General features: G+C 32.0%; 2 protein-coding genes across 3 annotated transcripts; one reads left to right on the top strand and one right to left on the bottom strand.

Moving 5' to 3' along the window:
• The first annotated feature begins 5,088 nt into the window (after positions 1-5,088).
• On the top strand, positions 5,089-6,513 carry LOC120069484 (uncharacterized protein At2g34160-like). Its single transcript, XM_039021259.2, has 5 exons — positions 5,089-5,591; positions 5,698-5,746; positions 5,841-5,903; positions 5,999-6,063; positions 6,165-6,513. Exons 1-5 carry the CDS (start codon positions 5,391-5,393, stop codon positions 6,234-6,236), a joined length of 450 nt encoding a protein of 149 aa, XP_038877187.1. The 5' UTR covers positions 5,089-5,390; the 3' UTR covers positions 6,237-6,513.
• Positions 6,514-6,611: 98 nt separating this feature from the next.
• UAH (ureidoglycolate amidohydrolase) lies at positions 6,612-10,705 on the bottom strand. 2 transcript variants are annotated; one of them, XM_039021257.2, is made up of 12 exons: positions 10,308-10,705; positions 10,102-10,187; positions 9,475-9,549; positions 9,230-9,358; positions 8,862-8,948; positions 8,568-8,770; positions 8,333-8,435; positions 7,958-8,049; positions 7,749-7,811; positions 7,418-7,658; positions 6,987-7,027; positions 6,612-6,827 (listed from the first exon to the last, which is right to left on the bottom strand). In XM_039021257.2, the coding sequence occupies exons 1-12, from the start codon at positions 10,512-10,514 to the stop codon at positions 6,730-6,732; spliced, it is 1,425 nt and encodes a 474-aa protein (XP_038877185.1). In that variant the 5' UTR covers positions 10,515-10,705; the 3' UTR covers positions 6,612-6,729. The 2 variants fall into 2 exon arrangements, with proteins under 2 accessions (XP_038877185.1, XP_038877186.1); XM_039021258.2 differs by having other exon boundaries at positions 10,025-10,187; positions 10,308-10,614.
• Positions 10,706-19,552: the final 8,847 nt, after the last annotated feature.

The following is a 19,552-nucleotide window of genomic DNA, read 5'->3' as shown; positions in this document are numbered from 1 at the left end:
ATAAAGTTTGAGCATAAAAACAACCTGAATTTATATAATTAACTTGTGTTCGTTACTTGGATTAGAGTTTAGGTTGTAAATATTAATCTTGGTAAAAATTTGTGTTCATACATTATTTTTCATTTTCAAAAGTTTCAGCCAAATTTTAACAACCAACATAAATATTTGAAACGAAGTGTATTTATAATTATATTGTAAAACTATGAATAATAAACAAACAAATCATTTTAAAACAACAAGTTAAAAATAACAGGGTTATAATGTTACGTTTTTTTGGTTTTCATATAGTGGTTTTAATACGAATTTTATATTTGCTTGCATGAACGATTATTGCAAAATGGTTTTTTTTTTTTTTTTTTTTTTTTTTTTTTTTTTTTTCATTTTATTTGTTTAACTTACATTAAAATAATAGGATACGGACGGTTACCATTTAAATCTATAATATTTCTCATTTAGTAACCATATTTTAGTAATCATTTTGTTGTTAGTTTTGTAATTTATGTTTATTTTCTTTCAATTTTTTAGGCTCTATTTTATAACCATTTTGTTTTCTATTTTTGAAAATTTGTCTATTTCCTCATTTTTTTTTCAATGGTTTAACATCTTTCTTAAGTAGATGAATTCTTAACCAAATTCTAAAAACAAAAACAAGTTTTTAAAAATTACTTTTCTTACTTTTCAAAATTTGGCTTGGTTTTTGAAATATATGGGTAAAAAGTAGATAAAAAAATAAGAAATTTAGAGGTGGAAGGGGTTTTGTAGGCTTAACTTTCAAAGACTAAAAAAAAAAAAAAAAAAACCAAATGATTAGCAAATGAGATCTTAATTATAGTTTTTTACCATTCTTTAAAAACACCAAAATTCACAGTCAAATTCTAGAAATAAAAATAAGTTTATGAAAACTCATTTTTTTAAATGGGATAACACAAAAAATAAATTTTTATAGTATGAAAGTAGTGTTTGTAAGTTTAATCTTTTAAAAAAAATAATCAAAAACAAAAATTTAAGTAGTTATCAAATGAGACCCAAACCATCCAACTTTAAGATGGTAGTTGGTATCTTTTTCACTTCATTATCTAAATTTTCATACAATTATTATAGGATTGTTTTTAAATATAGAAAAATAAACTAAAATATTTACAAGATATAACAAAATTTTAGAACTATCAATGATAGACACTGATAGATACTGATAAAAATCTATCAGTGTCTATCAGCATCTATCATTGATAGTTCTAAAATTTTATTGTATGTTGTAAATATTTTTATCCGTTTTTCCATTTGAAATAATTTCCCATTATTATATTATCTTTGGTTACCAAAATACATAATTAATCATTTACATTAATGATTTATCTTGGAGGTGAGGAATTGATAAACCATCCAATCTTTGGATGGTAATGAGTGTCTTATTAGTCAAGTTGTGCGTAATGAATTAGCATGTCATAAGAAAATTCAAGCCATATATGATCAACACTACAACAAAAATGGGTTCTCATGACTCTAGAAAAATGTCATTATCACATTCTTTGACTCTTTTTTAATCTTTAAATATACCCGAAAGGAAAGTATATAAATGCCACATGAAAAATCAATCATTATTGATTGTTTCATGACTTTTCAATTTAGTGGACAATAAGCATTTGTTGACATTTATTACCTATCATGATAAGATTTTTTTTATGACAATTTAATATTGTCAATAAATGTCATAAAAGTTGACTTTTTCTGTCAACTAAACATCGACATTAAAAACCTGTCACAAAAACATTAATAATGACACATTTACAGTGTCAATAATTCCTTAGTTGTAACACTTTCTAAATGTCATTGGAATGTCAACAAATACTTTTAATCATGGATAATATTTGTTTCATGTCTATTATTACACCTATGATTTATCCAATTTTGACACAGAATATGTACGCAAGCATAAATATGAACTTTCATATATAACAATGAAGTTTGTAACATTAATACAAGGAAACTATTTACGATAAAATTAGTAACCAAACTTCCATTGAGTTGTTTACAAAAAAAATAAATAAATAAATACAACTAAGTGTTAAGCACTATCCCAATAAAATATATATATATATATATATACATACACATACATACTTGCTTGGTAGTTTTCTCGCTTCATTGTGCTTCTCCAATCTCTAGTAAAGAAAAACAATATTCATTTTAGAACTCAACTCATTATATCAATGCCAACAATTATAACATTATTCATTAGTTACACCTTTTCAATGTTTTCAATCCTTCCAACTTATTAAACATAAACGCGATATAATGTTCAAAATATTGATGCCATTACATTTTTCATCTATTAACAACCTAACAAAAGTTTCATTCACGTCACATAGGAAAAATATATAACATTCATAATAACTCGTACAACACTCAATTCAAACACGTGAAACAATTTGGAACTACAAACAAAGAGTTTAAAGCTTAATTAGAAATCTTGATATATAATCAAACTTAATTAGAAGTAAAATGTATCATGCCTATCATCCAAAATCACAATAATATAATCAACGCAAAGCTGATTACAAAATAATAAAATTCATAAAGATATACATGCAACATATCATAATTAATGGAGTAAAACAAGCAACATACTAACATTAAACAAATAAAGTAGGATTCCACTTGTGCTTCTAAAACTAATATAAATGCTCATAAACAAAAAAAAAAAAAAAAAAAAATAATAATAATAATAAGGTTTCAAGATTAGAACTCAATTCTAAAACTTTGATCAAAGTTGAATAGAGGTAAACAAATTCAACTTTTACAATCAACAATCTAGACAACTAAACTAGGAAACAACTCTAGAATCAAATTTGAAATTTCAAAAATAATCTAAACAAAAAGAGGTATTCTAAACATGGTTACATTTTACAATCCCTAATTCCATAATTAAATTTGAAATTTAAAAAAAAAAAAACCTAAACAAAAAGAGTCGTTCTAAACATAGCTGCATTCTATAATTCCTAATTTTATAATCGGATTGAAAATTTCAGAACTCAAGCAGAGGCATAGAGTAAAAAGAGAGAGAATAACTCTTTTTTACCGTCATTAATTTGTGACACAAAAAACTGTCATGAATTTAAAAAAAGTATGTAATAGCTTTTTATGACTGTTTTTTCACTTCCCTCCAAATGTGCTACTGTGCATGTGTCATGGTATGTATATTTTGTCATAGTGTAATTTTTTTTTTTTTTTTTTTTTTACACAATTACATTGTTATAAGACAAGATTTATTAGTCAATTTGAACATAATTCAATTGGTTAAGATGTATGAATTATCTACCTACTTTACAAAAGACTAGATATATGAATCTCCCTACTCCACATACGAACAATATTTACAAAACTATTTTTGAAATGTAAAAGATTCGAATGTTGGTTTGGCCAATCTAAATATAACTCAATCGGTCAACACGTTATACCATCAACCAAAACGTATAAGAATCAATTTTCAATTTCTTCCTCTCTTTCGAAACCTTTGACCTCTTAGTTGAGAGTATATATATAAATCAATTAAACTATAGTCAGATTAACAATATCGGACGTTTTTCTTGAAATTAAATTATTGAAGGAAAAATACTTAACCGAATATTAGAATTGAAATCACATTGTATGAACCTTTTAATGTATCATCAAATCAAATTGTTTGAAAAGACATGTTCAGCTGATTAATAGGAAAAACAGACCTCAACAACTAGGGCACTTTACGCTCTTATGGAAATCCCTTTTTCTTTTTGCTTCAAAAGACTTTTCATAATGAGGCGTAACGTAATCATGGAAAAAGAAAAAAAAAATCTATCTAAAACAAAGCATAAACAAAACATCAATGGGACCCCTCCCTTTGATATGGAAATTGTAATCCATCATCCCATATCATTTCTCACGTTCAAACAATCTTCATAATTTTCTTATATTTTATATTTACTTCGTAGGGATGAACATTCAAATTGCAATCGAACCGTTTCTAAAAATTGAACCGAATCAAATCGAAAACTCAGTGAAACCGAAACATGCGGTTCGATCCGGTTTGAAGAAATTTTGAAACCGAATTAATTCGGTTCGGTTCGGTTTCACTTTCGAAAATCGAATTTAAAACTGAACCGAACCGTTTTTAACTAATATATATTTAAAAAGAGTAAAACCAAATTTAAAACCAAAGCCAAATTTAAAACCGAACCGAACCGAACCGCTTTTCTAATTAAAAAATATAACATAGATTTTTTAAAAATGCCAAAATCGAATTTGAAATCGAACCGAACCGGTCGATTTCACATTTTAAAAAAATCGATTCGGTTCGATTTGACCACCAAACCGAAACGAACCGTTTCCACCCCTATTATCTCATAATTATAATTTGTCATCATATACCTATATTAGTTTCTACGAGAAAAAAAAATGAAACTATATGTGGATATTTGTGTTACAACTTAGATTTTATTGTATTCAACTTCTTTTATATAAATTATCTTAGTTAAATTATAAGTTTGATTTCTAAAATTTTGAGGTTGCATCCGCAGAGACTATAAAGATAATGAATTTTAAATGTGGGGAGCAAGTGGTTGGAAGCAATGAAAACTTTCAAAATTTTGGTAATAAATTCATATAACTAATTCAATTAGTTTAATATTACTAACAATACTTCAAATTACCCATTAACTTTTTTCATATATGAGAGAGAGGAACACAGAGACTAATTTTATACGCGAGAGATTTGAGCTATAAATTTCGTAGTCATTTGGTCACTAAGACATAAATGTTAAACTATGCTGTTTTAGCTAAACTAATATGTAATCATGTATTTGAAATAAAATTGAAATTTTTATAAATCAACACAAGCATCAAACCTCTTGTAACCAAAAGTTGCTAAACATAACCGTCTAAAATATATATATATATATATATATATATTTTTTTTTAAAAAAAAAAACCATTGTTGAACCAATTTGTTTTACATTTATCTTCACCATGGAAGTCTCTCGACACATTATTGAACTCAATTATTAAAAAATATATATATATATATATATATATATCTAAACTATTCTATTTTTCAAAATTAATTTAATCCTAAAATTAATTTCCGTCGCTTTCATTTTTCGAGGGGCGGACCATCGCCGGAAAACGCAGTAACTGGCGGTGTACGGCTGCTTAACGAAACCGTTGAGACCTTAACCGCTCAAACGCCTCCGTCGCAACGAACATTGCGTCCGCCAGTTTCTGATTTCCTGCCCATTCTTCGCCTTCACAATTGTTTATAAATGGGTGCACTTCGATTCCATTTTACCTAAGTTCACAATTAGAAGTAGAATCTTTTCCTTCCTTCTGCGCACTACTCTGTAGAGAGAGATTAGGCAATGGAGTCCGGCATGGTCGTCTCAGAAGGCACCCCTGAGGTTAAGAATGAAATCCGCAGTGAGGAGGAAAAGCTCCTCGTCGTTGCCAACGATGGTGAGGTTAAGGAGATTGCTGTTCTGACGGAATTCAAGAAGAAGAGGAATCAAATCCAGGTTTCCAATGTCAAGAAGCCGTTCTTTTACTACTACAATCTTTCTAAGGTATTCTTTTTCTTGCTTCCTTAAGATCCTCTGCGTCTTTCTGTTGAATCAACTTCTTCATTAAGCTTTCAAAATCTTGATTGATTTGATGTTTCATTTGTTGCAGCGGCACATTAAGCAGTACAATGAAGTTGAGCTTTCTGCATTAGGAATGGGTATGAGTTCTTGAATCCATTTCTTTTTTCATAATTGGTTTACAGTTCGATGTTCATAACTGGGCTGAGTTCCATTCATTAATTCATCATACAGCTATACCTACTGTAGTGACGATCGCCGAGATTCTGAAGAGGAATGGATTGGCATTTCAAAAGAGTATGAAAATTTATCGAACCCCATTGGCCATATTCATTTGTTTTTGGGAATAAGGCACTCTCTAAACATGATCTAATATTTGGAAATTTGTGCAGCCTTGACGATATCTTCTGTCAGTTTGAAGAAAGGGGAAAATGATAAGCTGGTTATGAAACCTAAGGTTATTACTTACTACTAATGATGATATGTCTGATTATTGTGCAATTTTTGGATGTTTCGTTGGCTTAATGATGTTTTTTTTTTTTTAATCTTTTTTGCTAGATTGAGATTGCACTGGTAAATGCAGAAAAGATCAAGAACATCTCGACTGCTCCAACAAGTGAAGATTCTTGATACAAGTTTTGTTAGTAGTATAGTATCATTCTCGGATCTGGCTTTTCTTCTTGTTTGCCTACTTTGTCCAGAGTTTCTATAAGGGAAATTAGAGGTTTGCTAGGGAATAATCGAGTGAATTGTAGATCTTTTAGTCGAAGCATATTCAATCCTAATAGAACCTAAGGAGAAGAGTTCCTCTTCTTTCTCCTAACGAGGTTCTTAAGGATTGGATGTAGAGAAACTTTCTTTGTAATTGAACTACCAACTTCTAATTGCATACAAAATTGGATGAACAGACTGATCCCTTCTCTCTCTCTCTCTCTCTGTTGCACTCACACACTAATCATTTAATTCTGAAGTCACCCACCAAGCATCCATATGCAAATTCAGTAATGGGAGAAAGATCCAAACTTTATTGTAAGCTAATTCACAAGGAACAAATATATTTAAGGACCTGAAAGAAAGTACATTTCAGACAAAACAAATTTTACATGAATTGGGAATAAGGATATCACTGCAGCGACAATTTGGCAAGGGTAAGGGCCAATACCTTGACTCCGTTTGACATATCCTTCGGTGAGGCGAATTCTTCTGGCTTGTGGCTGTACCCTGCAAATGCAGTAGCATGAAATTAGACACAAATTTTCTTGATGGCACGAGCTTGACTCATATAGGTTAGGTGCTTTCAAAAGTTTTGTCTGCCAGTAACTCGAAAATGATATCTAGAACTTGTGCTATTTACTAGAGGATATCAGAGTAGATTATTACCTTTATAGCAAGGAATAAATATCATACCCATTGGGGATACCCTGCAAGGTAGTGCAAATGCAAATTCAGCAATTTGTTCCATTGAAAGAAAGAAACATTACCTTTTTCTAATGGGATTAAGTATCTAAGTGAATGATGCAAAAGTTTTGCTAGCTATTGTTAATCTGAATTGCTTGGAGACAGAAGTATACCATTAAACATATTGTGAATCTGTTGAAGCAAAGTATTATTTTAAATTGCTAGGAGTGTTATTTTATGTTATTTTAATCTCTTCTACTTAGTTTTCTCTAGACCAGTTTAAATTGAACTCTAAAATAATTAAGAGAGTACTTCCCACCTTCAGAATCAATATCATTTAGCAGGGATGTGCTTTTCAAATTATAGGATCCTGAGAAATTAATAATTTTGTACTTAAAGAATTGTTATGTTACCTGGCCATAAACAGCGAATCATGGTATGCTCTACTAATCATCAGTTTGTGTGTGAGATTGAGATCTTTCGTTGCAGAAACCATAGCCTCTATTATTGATTTCTCAGAATGTGCTGGCGGATCCTGGTTAATAATTTTGAATTCTGATAGCTTGACCTGTCGCCTTTTAGCTATTTCATCGGCAGATTCATGAATCTTCTTAATCACAGTGTTTCTACGCTCTTCATCAATGTCTCTGGTGTCTGTTTATCAGAGGAGAAAAAATGAAGATATAAACAATTATCATATGGCTTAAAATGACGAGTTATTAAGAGTTACAGCAACACACCGACCTATTTCCAGATGTGATTTGCTTGGGATGCTGTTGATTGCTCCAGGATGAAGCTCCAGGATACCTTGAAAAGAAGTTTTAATCACTTTCATGTTTTGCAACATGAGTAGTATAACATGAAAGTTAAGAATGTCATGTTTTGCAAGGTGGGTTGGGTAGATACAGTATGCTAGGACATGGAATAGTTCACGCCTAGTTAAGAAGAATTACCAACGGTACCCACAGTGTCGATGGATCCAGAGTCCAATACATGCTTCTCAACTGCTAGTGCTAGCTCAGCTGCTGCCAGTCCAGCGTCATTTCTTCTTACATTGAAATTTTCAGTGTCAATTTGATCAAATAATAGCATAGCTCTCCTTTTAATGTAAAATTTATGTTTCTCTAAGTGAACAGGAAGAAAAAAAGAAATAAACCCCTTCGATTGTTGAAGACTTTGTGATGAACGAAAGAATATGCAGAATTAAAGAGAAAAAAAAAAATAATACACATGGTTTGGGAACTCTTCAACATACAGTTTAATATAATGATGTGTAGGCATTATAGTTAGTCTGGATAAGAAATATTGATCTTCTTATGATTTATCACCTATATGGCATCAGTACAGCACCAGCATGACCACCAGTGCCTTCAAACTCCACCTTCAGACTAGCAGGAGCTGCAATTGCAGTCACAACTCCTATAGATATACCTAGATTGGAGCTTAATGTCACTCACAAGAGTTCAAATTTCCTAAAGATGTATCTAACTAATAAATCATATATGACGTTTAACATATATGATAAATCAGATGATTTTAGGAACTAAAACCAAAAGGACATACCTTCTTCCTCCAGAATGGGACCCTGCTCTATGTGCAATTCAAGGAAAGCAGAGTAACTTCCTTTCTTTAAAAACACAGTTGATATCTGAGCTGGATCAGTTAAGTAGCCAGCAGAACTAGCAGCATCAATGAAAGATATATTCTGACCATCAACAGTTGTTTCCAAGGCTTTAGCAAGTGCATCACTCCCTGCCAACAAGCGGCTACCCACCAAAGAAAGAGTGAGTAGAAGATTGTTATTTGAATATAATCTTCATTTATAGTTAACAGGATTGGATTGGTAATGATTCTCACCTACCCAAGCAGCTGATTCCAAAGCGTGTAGGTTCCTCAGAGGTGAAAAAGATAATTTCCAGAGACCTCTTAGGTTTAAACCCGGACCTGAAAAAATCTAACTCAACACTTTGAAAGCTACAAAGATATTATTACAATTGGAATTATTTGTTTTACCAGTGTCTTTCCACATTCTTCTTTAATGCCAGTGAATAATTTTGAACTTTAAGCACTTAGTTACGTGTTTGTGAGGACAAAAAAGAAATCAATGCATTTTTAATAATTTGACTGGATGAGAACTCAGTTCAAAGTTCTACTTTCTTGTCCTTGGTAACAACCAAAACTTGTAGCTTTAAAGACCCTTGAGAACTTTTTCCAAGAGTGCTAACCTTTTCAAGACGTTGATGGCTTCTAAAGCACCTAAAACACCAACAACTCCATCATACTTCCCAGAGAATGGAATTGCATCAACATGAGAACCTGTGGCAACTGCGGGAAGCTCTGGTTCAGAGCCATCCCTAAACAAGAAAATAGTCCATCAACCGTACAAAAATAAGACCAAATACCTTTGATAACATCGATCTTATCCATGATACTACAAAATGACATGGGTGACTGTTGCAGATTTACTCACCATCTACCAAATATGTTACCAACGGCATCCTCTCGAACAGAGAGACCAGATAGTCCCATTAAGTTTTTGACAAACCTGGAAGCAGAGAAAGCAGTAAGGGCAAAGCACATAGTGGAACAAAGGTATCACTATATATTCTACTTTTCTGAAATAAGTGCACAGAGCACATTCCTTTAACTCAGATAGTATCTTGGGAGAAGAATAGCATGAGATTCTGGGATTTTGATGGCAATTCAATAATGTTGAGTATCCCATTTGGAAAAATCATGGGATTTCACACTTTTTATAAGATAGATGGGCTACTCCTCTTTTTGTCAATTGGTTTTGAGATGGACTCGTAATATCTAATGCTATGAAATGCTATTTTCCAAGTAACTAAAAAAACACCCATATCAGCTATAAAAGTAGACACCATTAATCAACTGCACTTGCGAAAGGATTGACAAAATTGCACCAATGCCTTTCATTGAACTTGATCATGTTAACCGAAGATTATTCTCCATTTTGTATTAGAAAATAAAAAAATTATGAGGCAACAAATTGAGTTCACCTAATGGAAATGTCCTCTCTACAGTAAATGTATATTTGGGTTAGATACATAATTAGCTGAATAGACAGAGTCCATGCCTTCGTGCCAATACATCCTTCTCAGTGTAAAGAATCCTGGTAACCGATGGGGCTGGTGAATCCGAGAAAGTAGAAAGCTCCTCAATCTAAATACCCAAATCCGCAAAACAATTCATCAGAACCCATCAAAATGGACTCACTAAGTTAACATATAATTACAACCGATTAAAAACTCAGTAGGATTGAAATCCATTTTACTTCCGTACCTGTTTCACTAAGGTATCAGAATCAACGGACAGAGAACTAATGGGGTTTGAGAAGACATAAGAGGAAGGATGGTGAACAGGGTATCCGGAGAAAGCTTCCATGGTTCTGATTGTTGGGTCCTCATGATTCTGAGCTAAGGCTGCGGAAAAAGAGGAGACGAAGATGAAGAGAAGCAGGAGGGCGATGAATTGCTGCAAAGGAAGCATTGTGAGTGACGATAGTGGGGAAAGAAAGTGAATCGAGTCGAAGGGATAAACGTGCCCGTGAGCTGTGACTCGCTATCTGGATGGTGCAAATTCGACGCTCGCTTTTCCAATTCGAATATACTTCCTGTGAATATGACACTGTGCCTTCATTGGTACGATGAATGCTTTGTCTTTTTTGGTTAAAATTCTCTAATTTTTATTTTGTTTCCTTATCTCTTAATTTAAAATATGTTCATGAGCTCTTAAGCCGGCGTTTGTAGTGCATGTTTGGAATGCTAAGTCTAGAAATATCAAGTCTAGGAATAGATTGAGAGGTTTAACCTAAGTTTAAGAAAACTGTATTTGAAGTACAAGTTTTAGAAGTATTGGTTTAAAAACCTGTGTTTGAAATGCAGGTTTAGGAAGCCTAAGTGCAAATTTATAAATCTTAAGTTTGTAAAATATTTTATTGTATTTAATCCGTATTTAGATTTTAGATTAGTTCAAACTTGTCATCTTAATTATTTTAATATAGTAAATTTTAAATAATCTAAAAAATTTAGAAGAATATTTGTTTTTTGAATTTTAGAATATGGATTTTACTAAAAATAATTTTATTTAATTTATTGTTTTAACCTAGGAAGCATAGATACTTTATGCGATGAAAAAAATCCATATAGATACTTCCCAAAGACACGTGATTTGACGTATTTATTTTTATGTCGACCTTTTTTAAGAAAAAAGATAAGCAACTCATCAAATATTTCCTAACAAAAAACTAAGTGGCCTATTTAAAAGGTTCATTGTCCCAATCCAAAACTAAAAGGAAAAAAATAATAATAAAAGATCAAAACCTAGAATCATTACTCTTCATCTTCACACTTGAATCCCCACAAAGTCTCCAAAATATAATCCAACTTGAATATCTTCAACAATTCAACAAAAAAGTTTTTCGTTTATCTTCATACATCTCCTTCTAATAATCTTCTTCTTCTTCTCGATCAATATGAGTTTGTTATCTATTGCATTCTATTAATTAGTGTTAAAAATAAAGAATAGGGAAGAGAATAACAACAAGATTACGTGGAAACCCTAGTACAAGGAGAAAAACCACGATATAAAGACTTTTCTTATTATTTGATACATTGAATACACAGGGACACCCTATATAAATAGACAGTAGAAAACCCTAGGGGTTACACAATTACATAAATGCCCCTAGGTTAATAACCCTATTTTCAACACTCCCCTCAAGTTGGAGCATAGATATCAACGAGGCCTAACTTGCTTACACAATAATTAAAGTTTTGTCTCAGTAACCCTTTTGTAAGTACATCAGCAACTTGTTGGTTTGAAGAAATATAAGGGATGCATATGTTTCCACTGTTCAACCTCTTCTTAATGTAGTGTCTATCTATCTCTATGTGTTTAGTTCTATCATGTTGAACTGGGTTATTTGCAATATTGATGAAAACTTTATTATCACAAAACAATTTCATTGGAAGCTCATTATCTTGCTAGAGATCTGATAATACTTTCTTCAACTAGATTTCTTCACAAATCCCTAAACTCATGGCCCAATACTCAGCCTCAGTACTACTTCTAGCAACAACTCCTTGTTTCTTACTTCTCCAGGTGACTAGATTTTCCCAAACAAACGTACAATACTTAGACATCGATTTTCTATCAATAACAGACCCTGCCCAGTCAGAATCAGTATAGGCTTCAACAGATCGTTTATCGGTTTTCCTGAACATTAGGCTTTACCAAGAGTTCCTTTCAGATACCGAAGAATACGTTCAACTGCTGTCATATGATCCTCACAAGGAGCTTGCATAAACTGACTCACAGCATTTACTGCATAAGAAATATCTGGTCTTGTTGGAGACAAGTATATCAACTTTCCAACTAACTGCTGATACCTTTTTTTATTAACGAGAATTCTATCATTCTTATCACCGAGTTTCGCATTGTATTCTACTGGTGTGTCAACAGGTTTACACCAAGTCATACCTGTTTCTTTTAGCAAGTCCAGAGTATATTTTCGTTGAGAAACTGATATATCCTCTTTTGAGCGAGCCACTTCCGTTCCCATAAAGTATCTTAGCTTCCCGAGGTCTTTAATTTCAAACTCTCTGGCCATCTTTGTTTTTAGCCTCGTGATCTCAACATCATCATCCCCAGATAAAACAATGTCATCAACATAGACAATAAAAACAACTATTTTCCCTGATGTTGATCTTTTTATAAAAAGAATGTGATCGGAATGCCCTTGAACATATCCCTGTGCTTTCACAAAAGTTGTGAACCTGTCAAACCAGGCCCTCGGAGACTATTTCAATCCATATAGTGACTTCCTCAATCTACACACCTTATGTTTGAATTAATTCTTGAACCTGGGAGGGGGACTCATATAGACTTCCTCCTCAAGTTCCCCATTCAAAAACGTATTTTTAACATCAAGTTGGTGTAGAGGCCAATCTTTATTCACAGCAACTGACAAAAGCACTCGAATCGTGTTAAGTTTAGCCACAGGTGAAAAAGTTTCAGAATAATCTACTCCATAGGTTTGAGTAAAGCCTCTTGCAACGAGTCTAGTCTTGTACCGGTCAATTGTCTTATCTGACTTGTACTTTATAGTAAACACTCATTTACATCCAACTGTCTTGTGCCCTTCAGACAAAATCACCGGTTCCCAGGTTCTATTCTTTTCCAGGGTTTTTATTTCTTCCATAACAGCAGACCGCCATTCTGGTTTTTTCATTGCAATACTTATGTTATTTGGAACCACCTCAGTGTCCAAGCTAGTAGTAAATGCTTTGAACTCGGATGCCAGATTACTATACGTCATGTAACTATGCATAGGGTATTTAGTACATGAACGAGTACCTTTTCTCAAGGCTATATGAAGATCAAGTGATGCATCATGTTCTTTCACCTCTCCAGGCTCCTCACCATGATTGAATTTTTGTGTATCAGAAACTTCAATAGTATCTTCCACATCATCATTAGCAAGGATCATTTCATTCTCTGCAGTTTCAATCATTTCATCTTCTGCAGTTTCCCCTTCTATCACTCTTTTAGTATTACTGCTACTTTCCCCCTTGTCTTGCCTGCCTTCATTAGTCTCCATATATATATCAACATCATTAGGAATATACGTACCTAGACCTAATGACAGGTCTGACTCCTGCACTAGAGCCGATAGTTCTGGTTCAACAGGTGACACTGCTTCCTTCTTGAGATTCTTCCTGTAGTAAGTTTTCCAAGGAACTTGATTGGTAGGAAGGACCAGACTATCATGCTCAGCACTAGGGTTAGACAAGGTTTGAATGGACGCTGACTCTAAAGGAATAGCATAAGATGACTAGTTAGTCTCTTCATTTATGTTATCCCCCCGAAGATGACTAACAGGGAAAAACGACTGATCCTTGAGAAAGGTGACATCCATGGAGACATAGTATTTCCGAGACGACGGGTGATAACACTTATATCCACGTTGATGGAGTGGATATCCAACAAAGACACACTTCCAAGCACGAGGAGTAAATTTCATGCGATTTAGACTATGGGAGTGAACAAAGGCAACACAACCAAAAACCCGAAGAGAAACATCAAAGATCAATCAAGTAGTTGGAAAGGACTCTTTAAACAATTCTAAAGAAGTATGAAGATTAAGGATACGAGAGGGCATCCGATTAATGAGGTGAGCAGCAGTGAGAACTGCATCTCCCCAGAGGTATGACGGAAGAGTGGCAGATAACATAAGAGACCGGGCTACTTCAACCAGCTGCCGATTTTTACTCTCAGCTACTCCATTTTGTTGCGAAGTGTAAGTACACGAGCTCTGGTGGACAATACCCTTAGAAACAAGAAAATCCCTGAAGGAGGCATTAAAAAATTCTCGCCCATTATCACTTCTAAAATCCCAATCTTTGATTTAAATTGAGTTTCGACAGTTGTGTAAAACTGTTGGAAAACAGAGGACACTTTAGATTTATCAGTAAGAAGAAAAATCCAGGTGAGACGAGTGTGATCATCTATAAATGTGACAAACCATCGTTTTCCAGTGGAAGTAGTAACCGGTGAGGGACCCTATACATCACTATAAACAAGAGAAAATGGACTCGAGGGTTTGTAAGGCTGAGAATGGAAAGAAACACGATGTTGCTTGGCATGGATACACACATCACAATTAAAAGAAGTACTAGTAGTAACCGGTGAGGGACCCTATACATCACTATAAAAATATCCAAACTTGTGACGCCCTTCCAAGGCCATCCGGATTGATTGGGACCAGGAGAAATAATTTTGGCCATTTAATTTTTCCCCTACGATAAATCCTACAGAATTACCTATCGAACCAGATAAGTAGGAAACATTAGACACAATAGGTAATGAGTTTACCGGATTTTTTGAATAAACCAATTGAAAATTTGCACTGAACATTGTTTCCAAATAAGAAATTTGCTGTTGTATGTAAGCCAACCGTTGTCTCACATCGTCTGGGTAACGGGTTGAACTACAAATGGTTGAAACAGGTGCTGGTCGGCCGGGCTGTTCAAGATTTCGAGCGTTGAACGTGGAAGGACCATCGGGTCAGGCTGTGAAGGAAGAAGGATCGGCCGACGCAAAACCTCGGACTGAACATAGAAGATTGGGGTTGATTCTCTTCCATAACGGCTAGGGTTTCGTCACCTAGCTCTGATACCATGTTAAAAATAAAGAAGGGAAGAGAAGAACAACAAGATTATGTGGAAACCCTAGTACAGGGAGAAAAACTACGACATAAAGACTTTTCTTATTATCTGATACACTGAATACACAAGGACATACTGTATAAATAAACAAGAAAACCCTAGGGCTCTACACAATTACATAAATGTCCCTAGGTTAATAACCCTATTTTCAACAATTAGTATACTTCAATATCTCTAATGTTTTTTTTTTGTATTGTATTTCAATGTTTATATTGTATTTTGTACTATTGTTGTTAACTTGACATTTTATGATTTTTCGTAGACTTAGTGGATTACATTTAGTATTTTATATTAAATTTACTTATATTTTAGAGTTTTTTTAATGAAAAAATGTATCTTTAACGTATCAGTATCCTAGTTTTTTAGAAATTGACGTATCAACGTATCTTATCGTATCCATATTCCATATCTGTATCTGTGTAAGTGCCTTATAGGTTTTAATAATTTGATATTTTGATTTTACTAGATTTTGAAATAAAATGTTATATAGACTTTTGTCTATTATACTAATTTAAATTAAGATTTTCTATACATATAGTTTAAATAAATATATTTAATTATACAAAAATCTAGTTTAATTTACTTTTTAGCCCTATTTTCTATTCAATTTTTATTTAAAATGTGTCTATATAATAATAATAATAATAATAATAATAATAATAATAATAATATGAAAAAAAAACATATAAGGGATGTTTCTTGTAGTGTTTGATTTATAACTAGGAGAAATAGAAAAAATAAATGAAATCTTCTAAAATAAAGGAAACATATAAGCAAAGAAGGGAAAATTTAAAAATATAATAAATAATAATAATTAAAAAGAAAAAACTCCAAATGAAAAAAGAACTAGAAGAAAGACAAAGTTTATTTAAAAAAATATTATTGTAATTAAATTAAGAGACCGGTTTGAAACGAATTGAAATTTATTTATTTAAACACTCTTGATTAAAAAAATACTTAAAATAGAAAAAACATGTGTTTCACAACTCTTTCTTATAAGTATTTTTATATACAAGTTTCTTTTGTTTGTTATATACTAAGTGTTTTTATCAACGTTTTCTAAAGTTGACCGGTGGTAGCTGAAATTTGGCCTGAGTCGGTGGTCAAAAATTTGTGGGCGGTGGTTGTTGGAGTTGGCCGACAGTGGTCGCGCGGAGTTGGTGGTCAAAATTGGCCGATGACGGTTGAAGTGTGGCTAGTCGGTGGCCGAAAGTCTGTCGACAGGGTTGCTGAAAGTGGTGACCGAAGGTGGCCGACGACGGTCATCAAAAGTTGTGGTTGAAGTTGGCCGACAACAATTTCCAGAAGTGGTATCCGAAAGTTGGCCGACAAACTTCCTAAATTAAATTAGAAAAAAAAATGTAACTCATGGGTTTGAATAGTGTTTACTATTCAAACCCATGAGAAAGAAGGTAGGAAGTCTTGCCTTCCTAAACCCTTATCCCAAATAAGGATTAGGCTTAGGATGCCTACCCATCCCAAGCCTAGCTCTTGAAACAAACACTCCATAAAGTTTTTTTTTTTTTAAAATTGAGAATGTCATCAACTAAGAAGCACAGACACAGATACGGATACATGATACGGATATGATACGATACGACGATACGTTAATTTCTAAAATACTAAGATACGGATACGTTGAAGATATATATATATATATATATAATGTTTAATTAATTGCTATAATACATATTTTAAGTTAGATTAGAATATATTCAAGAAGAGAGTGAAAACTTGAAAAAAAAATCCAATAACGTCAAGTGATTGTTGAGTGACTAGAGTAGACGGTAGGAAAGAAGTAGAAGATGAAGATTGAATAATGAAGTTGGGAATGAAGGAGGTGTAAATCATGATTTAAATAGTGAGAGAGATGGGAAGAATGAAGATTTAATTACGTTTTGGGTTTTTTTTAATTTTTTTTTATGTTTTATCATTTTTAATTTATTTTGTTTTGGATTGATCAATTTAAGTGGACTTTTATGTTTGGAAGTAATTTTAAAATGGTTGAAATCACTTTTGTCATTTTTAAAATCATCATGAAACATGTATAATTCTTCAAAACTAATTTTGATGATATGAAAATTACATTTAAAAGTGTAAAATTGACAATTAAATTAATTTAGAGTAATTAAAATTGTGTTTTTGAGTGATTTTAAAAATAAAAAGAAAAAGTGATTTTTGATGATTTTAAAATCACTCCTAAACATGCCCTAAAATAAAATGGGTTGTAGGTTGAACTTAAATTTGAAACAAAAAATTGACCCACGTATCCCCTTCACGTATCAGAAAGCAGATACGCGTATCTGAAAATTAAAAATAAAAAAAAAAATCAGATACTTCAAATCACGTATCTGTCGCGTATCTGGACGTATTCGTATCTGATACCAATTCTCTGCTCAATCAGAAGTATTTGTGCTTCCTAGGTCATCAAAGTCTCATATTTAAATAAGGAGATTAACATGAGTTTATGAGAGAGACCAACTATCTCCAATGATATGAGACTTTTTGTTTGAAACCAAAATCAAAGTTACGAGGGTTGTGTTCAAAATGGATAATATCATACTATCAGATATCTTGAGTCAATTGTCTCTAACATTCTTAATTTTGTGTTTAATGGCCAGAGTCAGCATAGTTTAACTGCATAACCTTCCTTTGTACAGGTTGAAGGTTCGATCTTCCATTTCCACGATTTTTTTTAATTGTTTTGAATACGTTAGGTAATGCATTGGTATGTCAACTTTACTTGCCTCGCTTTTTATTTCACATGTTAAGTAACGAAAGTTGTACAAAAGAGGGAAAATGTTGTAAGATACCTAAAAAGCTTATTCTAATCTATAATTAAAATTTTTCTAGCTTTGATTGGTTTTCATTTTTAAGAAAATGTATATTTTTTTTCATTTATAACCCATGGAACTAAGGTGAAGAATTTTTTTTTCCACGGGCTAAATGAGATGGAGATGAGGAGATGAGAGGTTGAACATAGTTATGCTTGGATTGACCAACTAACATAATTATCCAAATAGATGATTACTGCATAAAAATAAAAAATAACCGTAAAGATGATTATTTGTATATATATATATATTTTACTGAAATCATAAGGAATGAATTAAAGCTCTTGAAACTAATGAGACTAAATTGAAAATCATGGAGATCAAAATAAAACTAATTCAAAAATTTTATCGGCTAAATTGAAACATTAAAAATCACAGTGACGAAACTGAATCTTTACCAAATTTGTACTTTTGTAATTTAATCATAAAATAACCATAAAAACTAAAATTTTAATTTAATCATAAAATAATCTTTTTTTAGTTTTCCTTTTCTTTTTCATTTTATTATCTTTATTACTTTTTTCTTGTTAAGTGGATAGCATGAATTCAAAAATGTGTATTATTGTATTGAGAAGGAACTTATTATTACTATTATTATTTTGAGATTGAATTACGGAACTTATTAAAGAAGCAATATGCATGCTATGGCATTTGGCTAAGAAAAAGATAGGTTACATCTATATTTTATGCCCCTGGATTTTGTAATTCTCCAAGCAGACGTTGGAAGTCTTCCCGTCGCATCCAATAACAATGTGTCATGTGACAATTTTTTTTTAAAAAATGAATTATTTTATTCTATTTATAGTGGGTAAAAAAATGAAAACGAACTGTATCTAATCATTGTCCTTTAATTAAGATGAATATTGATGAGTAGATATTGTATTATGTTAAAGACTAAAATAATTATATATTTTCTAAAATTTAGTTAAAAATAGTTATTTTGAATTTTTTAAACCAAAATATTTATTCTTGAAAAGTTTGATTCTGAAAGTTGAGAATCTGAACCATATCAAATATATAAGACTTAGATTAGTTTTAAACCTAGTTAAAGATTAATTTGTTATCGAGTAAAATATATATTTTAAAATTTATTGAGTAAACATAAAAGTTAAAGCAACATCTTTATTACTTGAAGTCGTTCTCTTGACTTTGATCAATGCATGAAAATTTTATATCTTGAAATAGAATGTGAATTTAACTTTAGTAGGAAATTATATTATAAATTTAATTATAAAAAAAAAATTAGTTGACAGTTGACACTTATTTTATATCAATGTGTCAATGAAAAGGAAGGAGAAAGTAAAATGAACTTAGCTCAATTAGCATGAGTATGTGGTGTATTGACGATCGAGTAGTTTATGGTTCGAATCTCCTATCTCATTATACTAAAAAATCAAGGAGAAAAAGTTTGTCAAAACGCATTGTGAGCCCGTAAGAACACATATATATACTATCTAGTGATTAT

Source organism: Benincasa hispida, chromosome 1 (assembly GCF_027475165.1).
Source record: "Benincasa hispida cultivar pf3 chromosome 1, pf3_genome.v1.1, whole genome shotgun sequence".
In the NCBI taxonomy this organism is placed as follows: domain Eukaryota; kingdom Viridiplantae; phylum Streptophyta; class Magnoliopsida; order Cucurbitales; family Cucurbitaceae; genus Benincasa; species Benincasa hispida.
Note: the sequence above shows the minus strand (reverse complement) of the source record. Positions and strands in the feature narration are given on the sequence as shown.